Source organism: Oncorhynchus mykiss, chromosome 3, assembly GCF_057628025.1.
Source record: "Oncorhynchus mykiss isolate SJ-2025 chromosome 3, ASM5762802v1, whole genome shotgun sequence".
NCBI classification, from domain to species: domain Eukaryota; kingdom Metazoa; phylum Chordata; class Actinopteri; order Salmoniformes; family Salmonidae; genus Oncorhynchus; species Oncorhynchus mykiss.
Window position 1 is genome coordinate 63,042,080 of NC_143024.1, and position 15,941 is coordinate 63,058,020.

Here is a 15,941-nt window from a genome sequence, read left to right on the forward strand (position 1 = left end):
TATGTTAGAATCTGTGGAATCTACATAATAGCATGGCTGGAATGGATAAATGCAACCACTATGAGAATGGATATGTGGATAGACCTACTTACTTTCATTAAGCCGTATCTAAAACGAGAAAGTGACTCTGCATTGCAGCTGGTTTATGTATGGGTCAATACTTTGAAAAAGGATAGAATGAAGGGTTCCAGGCCGCAGTATGACCCAGTCCACCACACCGGCATTTCCCATTTGTTCCCATGCGCATGGCTGCAAGTCACAAGGGATCTGTGCAATATTGTTTCGCTTGCATGAGAGACTTCTTTCTATAAGACCCGATTCTACGAGACCTAAATCTATGATGCTCCAGAGAGAAATAGGTAAATGTTATATATATTATGAAACATATTATACATATAAGATAGACTATGAATAACAGTAATTACAAATATAACAGGCAGCGTAGAAACCACTGAGATGGAGCATGAGACCAAATTCAAAGGGCAGCATACAAGAGAAGCTGCAACAGACTGTTGTTGTGTTCCAAGATGATGCTCATCTAGCTAATGAAGATAGACTGTAGCTTGGTTTCTATGGCACTGCTCTGGAGTTATCCAATTTCCTTTACTGCACATTAGGCGCCACATCCATGCACAGCTAGAGGACTTCAGTCTCCCAAAAGCAATCAATGAGGCCAGCACAATTCATTTACAGCCACACAACTGAATTAGGGCTGGCGAGCGCATGGATTTGCAAGTACATGGAAATGGACATCAGCCTATCGAGTTACCAAAATACAAAGCAAAGAGTATAATTACACAGAAATAATCCACCAAATGGAGTTAACCAACCTCTTGCAACATCCACGTTCAGTTGTGCAACGATTTATGCTGACGCCGAAGCAATAGTTTGCTAAATCCATGTTGTATCACGTACAGTATACATTTCCAACTGAAAGGTTGTAAATGGCAACTAAACATTATTTTAAAATTCAATAAAATAACTTTTTTTGCTTCCTGTTTTTTCCTGTGATTGAAAAATGACCTTGGAATACATTTCATGACAAGGACGCCCCAGGAGAAGACAATGAATAAAACAACTTATACTAAATGGCACATTAAAGGCCTGCCCTATCATCAAACACCAGCCGTTAAAGGCCCTCTCTGCCTGACACTCTGTGGTGCCTTCGTCTCCCTTAGGACGTTCAAAGATCCATTCCTCTCACAGGACTGTGATGGCGGATGGTGACAGGATGTCAGGAAATTAAGCAGTCATGGCTCATGGAGCCTGGAGGTGGACCGGCTCTTCAGGGCTTCCCCATAAGCACTGCAACACAGCCAGACAACAACAGACACTTCCTGAGTTCCTGCCATCCCTGGCTCAGCTTGCATCCTTTGACTAGCTAATTCACCGCTGAAGTCAGACACTAACTCCAAATCAAAGGACTCCTTAGCTTTGGAAACATGCAACATCACTGGGAGTGTCACTGATAATTATGATGTTATGGAAGTTAAAGGAAGACAGTGAGTGGGACGACAAAACAGCGGAAGTGAAAGAGGAGGCCTCCCACTGGGTATCAGACACCTCTGACGGTGAATAAACAGATGGGAACAGTGACATTGATAACTGCTGCAGCTGTGGGGACTGCAGGTACTGTATGAGAGACCACAGGATCCGGGTTAATAACTGTCAGTTACCTGGCAGAAGGCTGCTTCAATGAGGGAAATACATGTTTAAGGTATCTGGATGAGCAGACACCCCCACAATCCCAAGCCTAATGCAAACTGCAGCAACCTACTGCCTTAGAGATAGCGGTTCATAAATTAATTTAGGGCTATCACATTTATCATGGCCGCTTCTGGAAGGATATTTCACTTGTCTGACTATTGATGGTTAAAGTTAAAGAATGATAAGGTTACACTGGGCCAATATGTCTGCACTCTCTGTTTCCCCAAAGCCTTTAACTTACAAGACATTATATCTTTACCGTTTTTACGTTGCTTATTAAAGCATATACAGTGCATTCGGAAAGCATTCAGACCCATTGACGTTTTCCTAATTTTGTTACGTTACAGCCTTATTCTTTGACTAATGTATACATAAAAAAAAATGAAAATAAGGTATTTCTGTTTTTTTAATTTTTTTTAATACATTTGCAAACATTTCTAAAAACCTGTTTTTGCTATGTCATCATTTGGGTATTGTGTGTAGAGTGATGAGGGGGAAAACATATTTAATAAATATAGAATAAGGCTGTAACGTAACTAAATGTGGAAAAAGTCAAAGGGTCTGAATACTTGCACTGTAACTCGAAACTATATAACCTATAACTCACAGATCATTGAAAACATTCTGACAGACAAAATTATAATCCATTCTCTGTGGCCAGTGTGATTAAGACAGTCCAGCTTCCCATTACATCCTAATGATGGGCTTTGCACAAATAAATGCACACCAGTGTGTCTGTTTAAAGTAACTGCCCAGTGTTTCCAGATTTCTATTAAATATGACGTGTAATTATTTACAATATAACTGGAATAGTTTTCCTTCCAAAAAATGATAATTAATTACAGTTGACGTTGGAAGTTTACGTACACCTTAGCCAAATACATTTAAACTCAGTTTTTCACAATTCCTGACAATTAATCCTAGTAAAAATTCAATGTTTTAGGTCAGTTACGATAACCACTAGTTTAAGAATGTGAAATGTCAGAATAATAGTAGAGAGAATGATTTATTTCAGCTTTTATTTTTTTCATCACATCACAGTTTACATACACTCAATTAGCATTTGGTAGCATTGCCTTTAAATTGTATAACGTGGGTCTAATGTTTCGGAGAGCCTTCCACAAGCGTCCCTCAATAAGTTGGGTGAATTTTGGCACATTCCTCCTGACAGAGCTGCTGTAACTGAGTCAGGTTTGTAGGCCTCCTTGCTCACACGCACTTTTTCAGTTCTGCCCACAAATTTTCTATAGGATTGAGGTCAGGGCTTCGTGATGGTCACTCCACATTGTTGTCCTTAAGCCATTTTGCCACAACTTTGGAAGTATGCTAGGGGTCATTGTCCATTTAGAAGACCCATTTGCAACCAAGCTTTAACTTCCTGACTGATGTCTTGAGATGTTGCTTCAATATATCCAGATAATTTCCCTGATGATGCCATCTATTTTGTGAAGTACACTAGTCAGTCCTGCAGCAAAGCACCCCCACAACATGATGCTGCCACCCCCTTGCTTCACGGTTGGCATGGTGTTCTTCGACTTGCAAGCATCCCCCTTTTTCCTCCAAACATAACGATGGTCATTATGGACAAACAGTTCCATTTTTGTTTCATCAGACCATAGGATATTTCTCCAAAAGTACAATCTTTGTCCCCATGTGCAGTTGCAAACCGTAGTCTGGCTTTTTTATGACGGTTTTGGAGCAGTGGCTTCTTCCTTGCTGAGCGGCCTTTCAGGTTATGTCGATATAGGACTCATTTTACTGTGGATATAGGTACTTTTGTACCTGTTTCTTCCAGCATCTTCACAAGGTCCTTTGCTGTTGTTCTGGGATTGATTTGCACTTTTCGCACCAAAGTACATTCATCTCTAGGAGACAGAATGCGTCTCCTTCCTGAGCGGCATGATGGCTGCGTAGTCCCATGGTGTTTATACTTGCGTGCTATTGTTTGTACAGATGAACGTGGTACCTTCAGGCATTTGGAAATTGCTCCCAAGGATGAACCAGACGTGTGGAGGTCTACAATTGTTTTCTGAGGTCTTGGCTGATTTCTTTTTATTGTCCCATGATGTCAAGCAAAGAGGCACTGATTTCGAAGGTAGGCCTTGAAATACATCCACAGGTACACTTCCAATTGACTCAAATGATGTCAATTAGCTTATCAGAAGCTTCTAAAGCCATGACATCATTTTCTGGAATTCTCCAAGCTGTTTAAAGGCACAGTCAACTTAGTGTATGTAAACTTCTGATCCACTGGAATTGTGATTTTATCACTCTGCAAACAATTGTTGGAAAAATGACTTGTGTCATGCACAAAGTAGATGTCCTAACCGACTTGCCGAAACTATAGTTTGTTAACAAGATATTTGTGGAGGGGTTGAAAAACGAGTTTTAATGACTCCAACCTAAGTGTGGGACTCCAACCTAAGTGTATGTAAACTTCTGACTTCAACTGTATGTTAAAAAGCATATTTTCTCTGTTGAAATGCTGTAGGTGTACCCCAACAATAGAATGATTTGGGCGTATACCGGTTATTAAAAATATGAATGCAAATAAACCGCTGATTGGCAAGCTCATCCTACTTTAGACCGCTGATTGGCCAGCTCATCCTTCTCAGGGAGATGACATCATGTTCTAAGAGGAAATAGCCAAGCAATTCTTAAACTGTCTGTTTGAGATACAAGTTTAAGGTGGGGTTTTGGAACAATATTTTCTCCAATTTATGCTTTCGCCACAAATACGATTATGGGATGAGTCAACAACATTTCTTGGATATGAGTTAACTTTTTAAAGTGAGACTTTCATTGGGCAGTTACTTTAACATCCTGCCTCTCGCCACCACCACTACAGCTCACAGCTTTATTATTGAAAGAACTCTATGCTATCATGAAACTGAGAGAGGACGGCTGTCTCTAGAAAGCTACTGTACTCTAGCAACTTTTTATGGAGCCAGTAGAAACCGACTGTGAACCAGCCAGCACAGCAGAGAACTAGACACCCCCTGACTACAGTGCACATGGATCCTCATAATGGAGACCCTCATCAGGTGTCCTTGTCTAGCCGTCAGATGTCCATAATCAACCTCTGTCACTCAACTCAACATCTAGAGGGAATCTCCAAGCGGGCTAATTGCCCAGTTATTCATGAGGCAGTCTGGAGGCCTCATTTCACTCTGTCTGCCATTTGAGCAACCGCCCAGACACCACCACCACCACCAACCACCACCCCTCTCAGAGTTCTCCTCTGCCAAGCTCTGATGGAGTAGGTCACCTGGTTATTGCCTGTGCTCCTCCAGGAGTTGACTCCATTAGCTAAGGCAATGTGAGGTCTCTGATGTGTCTGTATAGATATAGTGGGTAAGGGAGGAAAAACATGGACCGGCCTCTAGGGAAGAGTCCTCACTACCTGAAGGAACCGCAGCTCCTTCAACTCCCTCGTCTACAGCACCGATCTTGGTGGTACACCTGACTACTAATACAATGTTTAACAGCCAATATTGTTACAGAAGACCATAAAACACTGAGGCCATGATCAAGGTCTCAACAGCTCCACAAATACATTGCTTTGTAAATCAAACACAGACTACACTGTAATAACATAAAAAGGTTATTTGAAAGTTGACTCTTTTGGGAGTAGTATCTGAGACAGTGGCTGAGATGGAATATATATCAGGTTTACCGTTGGGCTTTGGATGTCACTGTACTTGTTTACAACAGTAGTTGCCAGGTAATATACAACCATACCTCGTCTATGGAAACTATGAGTCTGTAATTATTTTTATTTAGTGACAAAACATTAGGGAGCATGGCATAGGAGACAAGATGTGACAAAAGGGCCCAACACAAAATGATTTAGGTTAAGAGTAGAATTCATAAAGCTTACACTGTGTTGCATTGCACTCCAGACAGTCCTCTGGTAAAGCAGCATAGCAATGGGAAAGAGAAGCATTTTAATTAAATAAAGTGAGACAGTGGAGGAGGAGAGGGAGGTACACAAAGACATTACATCCAAATGCATACATCCAAAGACATCAGAGTCCTTCAAAAAGAGCTAAGAGGAGGAACAAAGTTAAGGGAAATCATAATTACTATTCATTAATGAAATTGATGGAAGAAAATGTATATTTTCTTATAATGGGATTCTGGCTTTAGCCCGAAGCCATGCAGAACATTATTTTCTCAATCCATTTAAGGATATTATTTTCCTGAGTTACAAAACAATGTGTTGACTTTCAATGGAGTCCATAATTAAAATAGTGCAGTCCCAATGAAAAGAAGGTACTGTATGTGGTTGAATATTATAAAGGTGTAGGAATTTAACATGATAAGCAGGAAATGCAAACGCATAGTGTATTCAAAGTTTAAAAAGGATTCTAAAGTTTGTAATTTCCTTTAAAACATGTCAGAGTTGATTTGCCCTAACAAAAAATGTGTCAACCCCTACAAAAATTTCCATGAATTATAATCCACCTAATAATTCACATTTCCTGTTGCTGCAGGATTATTTTTCTGCTGTGAGAAACTGGTCAAATAAGATCCTACATCTGTACATCAAACAAACAAATATTGAATACATTCAAAATTAAGCGTTTGAGGATTATTGAGAGAAACATATTTAACCTTGGATTTTGGTCTCATACAAAATATAACCTTGCATGATAGTGACATACTTTTCAAATTGGTCACTTTGACAAGCCTTAAATCCTGGCTCTCACATTACCATCTGCATATATATATATATATATATATGAGAGAGAGAGAGAGAGAGAGAGAGAGAGAGAGAGAGAGAGAGAGAGAGAGAGAGAGAGAGAGAGAGAGAGTGAGAGAGAGAGAGAGAGAGAGAGAGAGAACTGTGGTAAGGATAATCCATGATGAGAAATGTCCCTCACCTGAATTGGACTGTCAGCTATATGTTGACCTCTACCCTTAGCAAAACATCAAGTTAGGTGTCACTGTCAAGGTTGTATGAGATGAAAATCGGAAAAACAAGATCTAATGAAACAAAACAAAGCTAATCTGATCGAAAGCAAAGGTTTACTTTATACAGCAAACACCTGACTTTGTCAATCTCACAAATTCCATTAATCTTTTCTGTCTTATTTGTGAGGTACACATAGACAGGAAGGGCACAGGATGCTGCACACTTCTCTTTGCCCTCCAGGGTAAAGCTGATGATTTGTTAACAAACACGGATCGATAAAGAGAGAGTGAGTGAGGCCTGAACGGAAGACGAGCACAAATAATTAATTTCCGGCTCCGGGGGCCCTACCATGGCAAATCACCAGCTTTAATAAACAGTGTCAAGGCAGAAAGACAAATGATGTTTACTCTGAAGCAGTGGTCCTGTGGGCTGTGAGTGGGCTGTGTGTGTCTCTGCTTTTCCTTACCAGTCTGTCCAGGCTGGTGCCAGCTGCAGTGGTGGGCCGCTCCTCTGGGCTGTAGGGCCTGAAGCGGGCGTTGAACACATCCGAGACGCCCCGGGTAGACCTGCCGCCCATTCCTGAGGGCTTTGGTTGGCCGCAGCCTTGAAAAATCTGCAATTACACAGAGAAGGACATCCAACTGTTGGATTGCAAGAGGAGCTAGAATTACTTGGGATGTGGAAAAGAGGGAAAACACAATGTTTTGTTAAGGCCTTGTGGATCCTACAGCCCCCATATTGCCAACATGACAGTGCTCAAAGTCACATTGATCTAACCAGAGCCGACAGGTTTTTCAACTGGTGCAAGACCAGCCATATATAATATCATGGAGTTAACTTTTTAATGGATTATGGGCAATTCACCACATATACTTTAAAGATAAACAAAGCTGCATCTGCATCGTGAGAAAGCCAACAGAGCATTTAGCCTTGAACGAGAGCAAGCACCCAACATGCGTAGGCTGAAGAATCTCTTCACAACCACTTCAGTTTTTTTTGCAATGACTACAATTTTGTGGGCAAGTAAAATGCAGTAAAACACTGGAAACACATTAACTACTGTTAGTTGAACTAAGATTATCTGACCATAGGGAAACATGTAATTCAAATACAAAGACCTAAAATTTGATATAATTAGAATGGGTAGCAATACACACCTAAAACATGATCCAGTTGGTTTTCAAATATAAACTGTACGTGACAGAATACAGATGTACAATCCTGCCCTTGTTCTCTACTCCCACATTAAGTCTGTAATGCCATAAACGTTTAATTAGTGTGTTAATGGACTCTACCCAGCAAACCGGGAACATTTCCAGAACATTAGCTAAGATTCCCATTAAGTTCCAAAAACTGTTTTTGATAACGAAATAATTTTCTTAAATGTATACATTTTTTTAAAACGAAATATCCTTTGAATGTTCTAGCGTTCACTAAAAGGTTGTGCACAATATCTGTAACAACCACCACAGAACATTCCTCAAAAATTCCAACTGAGGAGGCGTGCAGACCATCCACCGCTTCCAAGTATATCACTCGCTAATGTTTAATCTCTGAATAATAATGTAGACGAGCTCAGGGCGAGGATCTCCTTCCAGAAAGATATCAGGGATTGTAACATACTCTGTTTCACGGAAACATGGCTCTCTAGGGATATACTGTCGCCATCCATACAGCCATCTGGGTTCTCAGTACATAGCGCAGACAGGAATAGAGAACTCTCCAGGAAGAAGAAAGGCAGGGGTGTATGTTTCATGATTAAACACTCATGGAGTGACAGAAACTCAAGTCCTTTTGTTCACCCAACCTAGAATACCTCACCATCAAATGCCAACGGTATTATAGTCACAGCCGTGTATGTTCCCCCTCAAGCTGATACGACGAAGGACCTCAAATAACTACACTGGACTTTATGCAAACTGGAAACCACATATCCTGAGGCCGCATTTATTGTAGTTTGGGGTTTTAACAAAGCAAATATGAAGAAAACACTACCGAAGTTCTACCAACACATTGACTGTAATACTTGCGCTGGTAAAACATTGGACCACTGCTACTCAACTTTTCTAAAAGTCTAAGGCCCTTCCCCTGCCCTCCATTTGACAAATCTGATCATGATTCCATTTTGCTCCTCCCTTTTTATAGGCAGAAACTCAAACAGGAAGTACCAGTGCTAAGGTCTATTCAACGCTGGACTGACCAATCGCAATCCATGTTCCAAGATCGTTTTGATTACGCAGACTGGGATAGGTTCCGAGTAGCTTCTGAGAATAAAATTGACGAATACAGGGATACGGTGACCTAGTTCATCGGGAAGTGTATAGGAGATGTTCTACCCACTGTGGCTAATAAAACCTACCCAAACCAGAAACTGTGGATAGATGGCAGCATTCACGCAAAACTGAAAGCGCAAACCACCGCAACCATGGCAAGGTGACTGGGAATATGGTCAAATGCAAACAGTGTAGTTATTCCCTCCGTAAGACAATCAAACAGGCAAAATGTCAGTATAGAGACAAAGTGGAGTCGCAATTCAATGGCTCAGACACGAGACGTATGTGGCAGGATCTACAGACAATCACGGACTACAAAGGAAAAACCAGCCACGTCCCGGACACCGGCGTCTTGCTTCCGGACAAACTAAACACCTTCTTCGGCCCGCTACCTAGGACTGTGGGTTCTCGTTCTCCATGGCCAACGTGAGTAAGACATTTAAACGTGTTAACCCTCGCAAGGCTTCCGGCCCAGACGGCATCCCTAGACGCGTCCTCAGAGCATGCGCAGACCAGCTGGCTGGAGTCTTTACGGACATATTCAATCTCTCCCTATCCCTATCCCAATCCCCACTTACTTCAAGATGTCCACCATTGTTCCTGTACTCAAGAAAGCAAAGGTAACTGAACTAAATTATTATCGCCTTGTATCAGTGCTTTGAGAGCCTAGTAAAGGATCATATCACCTCTACCTTACCTTACCTGACACCCTAAATCCACTTCAATTTGCTTACCACCCCAATAAAACCACAGACGATGCAATCGCCATCACACTGTACACTGCCCTATCCCATCTAGACAAGAGGAATACCTATGTAAGAATGCTGTTCATTGACTATAGCTCAGCATTCAGCACCATAGTACCCACCAAGCTCATCATTAAGCTAGGGGCCCTGGGTCTCCGCCCCAAGGTGGTGAAGGTAGGAAACAACACCTCCACTTTGCTGAACCTCAACACAGGGGCCCCACAAGGGTGCGTGCTCAGCCCCCTCCTGTACTCCCTGTTCACCCATGACTGCGTGGCCATGCACGCCTCCAACTCAATCATCTTCTGTGCCCATATGAATAACCCCTATGATGTAACTGGAATGACGAGATAGATGTTCTTCTTCTATGTTTTTGTTTTATTATATCACTGCCATACTGTGTTCAATCTTGTCTAGCCATCTTGGGTCAAGAGGACCACAATGGAAATAAGTCCCAGACTTTATTGTGTGTTATCCTCGATGATCCTCGATGGTCGAATTAATAAACTAAACTAAACTAAAATCAAGTTATCCTAAGGCCATCATACTGTTAAATAGCCATCACTAGCCTGCTTCCACCCAGTTACGCAACCATGCATCTTAGAGGCTACTGCCCTATATACATAGATTTGGAATCATTGGCCACTTTAATAATGGAACACTAGTCACTTTAATAATGTTTAAATAATGTTTACATACTGCTTTACTCATCTCGTATGTATATACTGTATTCTATTCTACTGTATTGTAGTTAATGCCACTCCAACATTGCTCAAAACATTGCTTAATTCCAATATTTAACTTTTAGATACTACTGCACTGTTGGAGTTAGGAACACAAGCATTTCGCTTCACCCACAATAACATCTGCTAAACAAGTGTACATGACCAATAAAATTTGATTTGATGATTTGAAGTTCTCATTAAGTTTCCCGGTAATGTAATAAAAAATGTCAAAAACATGTATTTAACCTTCATTTAACTAGGCAAGTCTGTTAAGAACAAATTCTTATTTACAATGACGGCCTACACCGGCCAAACCCAGTGTCGGCCAATTGTGTGCCACCCTATGGGACTCCCAATCACGGCTAGATGTGATACAGCCTGGATTCGAACCAGGTGACACCTTTTGCTCTGAAATGCAGTGCCTTAGACTGCTGTGCCACTTGGGAGCAGTAATAAGACAATGTACCAGTAATGCAGACCAAAATTGGTTCTATGAAAGTGCCCAGAACATTTGTTAAGTTGTGGCAAATGTTCTAATAACATAAAAACTGTCCAGTCGTGCTGATGATTATACAATGTTTGTATAAAACATTCACCTGATGTTTGAATAACTGGTACATTGTGTTATTACATTACCTGGAAACCTAATGATTGGGCAATCCAGTCAGAAATGCAGAATTTAGACTAACTGTAATGAATCAAACATTGTCTAAAAATGTATTGTTAAACTTTAAAAAACGCACCCGATATAATTCCTACTTTGAGACGCCTGATATGCCCCCCCCCCCCCCCACCCCTGTCTTATTTTTCATGATCTGAAAAGCAAAACTGATCCTAGATCATTACTCATAGTCTTGTAAATAGTGGCCCAGAGGATGGGTGAAGTGATGGTGAATAACCCAGTTACCAGTATTTCTCTGGGTTACTTATGTCTAAGAAGGCTAAACAGGAAGCATGGAATTCATTATTGACCATACTGCCAAGGTTAAATACTGAAATAAATATGTAAGAGAGCTTCCCTGGTGGCGTAGAGAATAAAAGACCTGGCTTGGGATCCAAGTATTGCAGTTTCCAAGTACTCCACATGTGCAGATTGAAAACATATGAAGTGTAAGAAATATGGTAGGTGTTTGTATGATTAAATGCTCTTCAAATGTCCTATGAATGAAATGAAAATGCCATATGTCACCTACAATACAGTCCTCAAATGAGAATTGGCATTAAATCTGCAGAGAAACCTAATGGGGATGTATTCCAATCTGCTATAAGGAGCTACAGATTTGCATGCTGAGAATGTTTTGGTAATATTAGGTCAAACTTAAATATTGCATTTTCTAAATGTTGTTGAAATGGAATATTATGTCAAACCTAAAACAAATATGCTATGAAAGTCATACAAAATTACTTATTTGGAAATTGTGGAACATTGTGCAACATTGTGGGAATGTTCTGTGCAACCTATGCAAATATCACAATAATATTATTGCAAAATACCTAGACAACTCCCATACTTTAAATGGTGTGGGACATTTAAATAACTTGGACCAGGTGTTCTTCTTACAACATTATAGGAATGTCCTGTGCAACCTAACTTAGAACATTGTATAAATGTCATCACAACTGAGCATATTTTGTGTTTTGGTAACGTACGTGTCTCTTGTAATGTTCCCGCACTGTTCCCACAATCTAATTATGTAAATGTTCTGGTAACCTTTAAGTAGTACACAGCGTTGTACGAGATCTTCAGTGTCTTGGCAATTTCTCGCATGGAATAGCCTTCATTTCTCAGAACAAGAATAGACTGACTTGTTTCAGGAGAAAGTTCTTTGTTCCTGGCCATTTTGAGCCTGTAATCAAACCCACAAATGCTAATGCTTCAGATACTCAACTAGTCTAAAGAAGGCCAGTTTTATTGCTTCTTTAATCAGCACAACAGTTGTCAGCTGTGCTAACATAATTGCAAAAGGGTTTTCTAATGATCAATTAGCCTTTTAAAATTATAAACTTGAAACTTAGCTAACACAACATGCCATTGGAACACAGGAGTGATAGTTGCTGATAATGGGCATCTGTACACCTATGTAGATATTCCATTAAAAAATCAGTCGTTTCCAGCTACAATAGTAATTTACAACATTAACAATGTCTACACTGTATTTCTGATCAATTTGATGTTATTTTAATGGACAGAAAATGTGCTTTTCTTTCAAAAACAAGGACATTTCTAAGTGACCCCAAACTTTTGAACGGTAGTGTATCTCATTCTGGGAATTCTTTGAAGAACAGATTAAATGTGTTCTTGGAACATTCTTGCAACATCAGACAAATGTTTTACACAGTCATCAGCACGACCGGACAGTTTTTTTGTTGTGAGAACTTTTTCCTAACAAATGCTCTCAGGGCTTTCACAGAAACAATTTTGATTTTCTGGGAAGACACCTTGTTGGGTTCTGGGAATCAGTTTGACTAATTTGGTTGACATACCCTGTAGGAGACTTGGACACTGTTATCTTGCATATTCATGATGGCCTCCGAAATTTTGACATCAATGGGTTCCATGACAGACTCGATGTTGAAGGGTCCCTCCAGCCTCTGTGCCACCAGTAACATGGCATCTGTCGAGAGAGAGAGACAGAGTGAGAGACAGAGTGAGAGCGAGAGCGTGCGAGAGATTGAACACGCGCGTGCGAGAGAGAGAGAGAGCGAGAGAGGAATTTAGCCACAAATACTGCCAAAGGCTTGAGTTGGAAGACTTATGTGTCCAGAGAAAGCAGATTATCTTCCATTTGCATTCAATGCTTTGCCTTGGTTATCACTAAGACAATTAATGTGTCACTTCAGCAAAATGTATTTGTATATTTATGCAACATACAAAACACCTTTATAATTTGCTATTTGTCAATATTCATCATTAACTGTCACACTTGTCTAAGAAAGAAGCAGCATCTCATCACAGCGTCTCATCATAACAAATTGTTATACTGTATGTGTTTGGCACTTGAAATAAATTACCGCATCCAATCACAGCAATACATAATTATATATCATGAATGCTTCTGGGGGTATATTCAATTTCTATGTAGATCAACTCAACAGATTCAATATAAATGGAGTTATACGAAATAAAAAGAAAAGTGATGATGAGTCGTTGATTTAATAGAATTTCTCAAAGCGAAGCACATTGAGGTCTTATTTACTTTCGCTCCGGGCACGGATCCTATAAGGTCACCACCTCATTAATATCACTGTGTAGACTAAAACCATACGGCAATGTCTGAACCGTATATGATTATCACAACACCACATTTACTTACAGCATTTTAATCACCCCACACTGGTCTGGAATTATAATAATATCAAATGATCCTTGAACCAAAGAGATCAATGATGTCCAATTCAGAAGAAGTATTGTCACACATACAGTATCACACTGTCTTTCTTAGTAATTATACTGTATAAGAACATTTCCTGATTCTCATTGCGGTCTTAGCCCTCCGGAGTTGCCCTTTACAAAACCATGAGCTAATTGTTATTGTCATGGAACAGAGCTGCTGTGCTCTATCTTGGGGGGATATCCATGTTACTGTGGGACTGGGACTGTCTGTCTCTCTGTGTAATGACAGTTTGGAGTGGGAGTGGAGATCCACAGGCATATGGGGACCTGGCCAGCTAGCAGCCCCAAAGGGGAACACTGCTCTAGGGCTCTTGTAGAACTTCTCAGTCATGCCCAGGCAGTCTCAGCCAGTAGACCTCCCAGGACAGGACCTCACCACCCACACACTGTCATAATTACTCTGTCATTACCTATCTACTGAATTAAGTAATAATTTAATTTAGGGAATGGAAAACCGGTGACCACAAGTCATAAATTGATATGCATTACCATGATGTTTTTCCCAGGCGTGTAACCTTCCCAACATCACAGGTCATTTGTTGTTAAAATACATAAAAAATTGGTTCTATGATGCTTTGTGTTGTAATACAAATCCTTTGGCTTGCTGCCACAGTCTCCTCTTCATCATTCAATAAGCTGTTTTTGAGAACATTTGTTGATTACCATGCTCAAATGGCAGAACTACAATAGACTGTAATCATAACAAGATTAACAATTTGTTGACGCATTATTTTCCATAAACATTGAAATGACTGGTTTGGAAATCATTGCTTACTTGTATAAAATTATGTAAAAAGGGAAGCTTTGATGATTTCTTTGGATTTCAAATAAGTTATAATCGTGAAACTCCCAGTCTCCCATAACTACTTTAGATGTTTGCAGAATGAGGCCACAGTGGTCTTTGGGGACCTGCTATCACTAATGGTAAGGAAAAGAGCTGGCTGGACAACGTTACCTCAGTCATCTCTGGTGCCATTTCCTTTCCAATTATGTCTGAAGTCGGCCCTTTGAAGAGCACTTGTGTTTGTTTACACTGGGGCGGCAGATAGCCTGTGATGCTTGGTTAGCTCAGCACACTGGCTAAGGTCAGGGGTCAGGGACTAACTAGGTTCCTTTTGGTTTCCTAGCTGCAGTCTGTGAAGTATCCACAAGTAAAATGAAGTTCACTGTATATTTTCATAGGATGTGGATCCGGATGTCGTAAGGCAATGACACGTTACATTCAAAGAACGCATGTCAACAAAGCTTTATGTACACACATTGCTAAATCTAACAATGTCAGTATCCAAGCTAATAATGTAAATGTAATCTGAATGCATGCAGCAGGCCTCAGTTATGATGCAGAGAAAAATAAAGGTCACACACTCTAATTCAAATGTTCAAAAAGTGACAATCCAGGTCAGAGCAGCCAGTGGCGAGCTCCTCCACAGATCTCCCATGCAGAGAGTGAATGGAGTTGCCTTCAGCAGCACAAGGAAGATGGCAATCTTTCCCAGCCATGTGGAGTTAAGATATGTTTATCAGATGGGCACTACAAACACAGGGAGACCAGGATGCAACGCCTCATCCCACACAATCCCCAAAGAGAGAGAGAAAGAGAGAGGAGTGAAGAGAGAGAGGAGTGAAGAGAGAGAGAGAGCACGCAAAGAGAGAGAGAGCGAGAGAGAGAGAGAGAATGAGAGAGAGAGAGACTGGTGTCGTGTATACTGCTAGCAAGGAGCCAAGACAGTGATGGCTGATTGGGTCAAGTCAGGGCAGGGCAGGACAGGCCAGTCAAATTGCAGTTAGCCACAGTGCTGCGTCTCTGAGGAGAAGGAGGCACGCGGTAGGGCTCTCTACCTACATGGAGAATTAATGAGTCTCATTTATGAGGAGAGCACAGAGTCTGGTCCACTGTGACTGGGCTGCTACTCCTGCGTGCCAAGCTCAGCTCTCCCTGCTTCACTTTGTAGTGTGGAGATAGGCCACCGGCCAACAGGATGAAATCTGGTTATCATCACCACACAGCCATGAAAATAGCGCCCATCTTGTCCTATTTTGAGACAGGAGGCCAAAAATGATGATGAGGGAGCTGTTAGCGACAGTAGTTTCTTCCAACATGAACACACTAAAGGAAAGACAGTATTTTCCTGAAATTGAATTATATAAACATAGAATTTTTTAGAGGCATGTTCATTT

General features: G+C 40.8%; 1 protein-coding gene across 2 annotated transcripts in view; it reads right to left on the reverse strand.

Annotated features, from left to right (window-relative positions):
* Positions 1–15,941, reverse strand: part of LOC110520166 (glypican-6) — a 113,722-nt gene that overhangs the window by 26,461 nt on the left and 71,320 nt on the right. The window contains exons 5-7 of one of the 2 annotated variants that reach the window (XM_021597292.3): positions 12,854–12,984; positions 7,092–7,238; positions 5,588–5,617 (exon numbers count right to left, since the gene is read on the reverse strand). In XM_021597292.3, coding sequence (XP_021452967.2) covers positions 5,588–5,617; positions 7,092–7,238; positions 12,854–12,984 — 308 coding nt within the window. The remainder of the gene's footprint in view (positions 1–5,587; positions 5,618–7,091; positions 7,239–12,853; positions 12,985–15,941) is intronic. The other variant, XM_021597293.3, reaches the window with a different exon arrangement.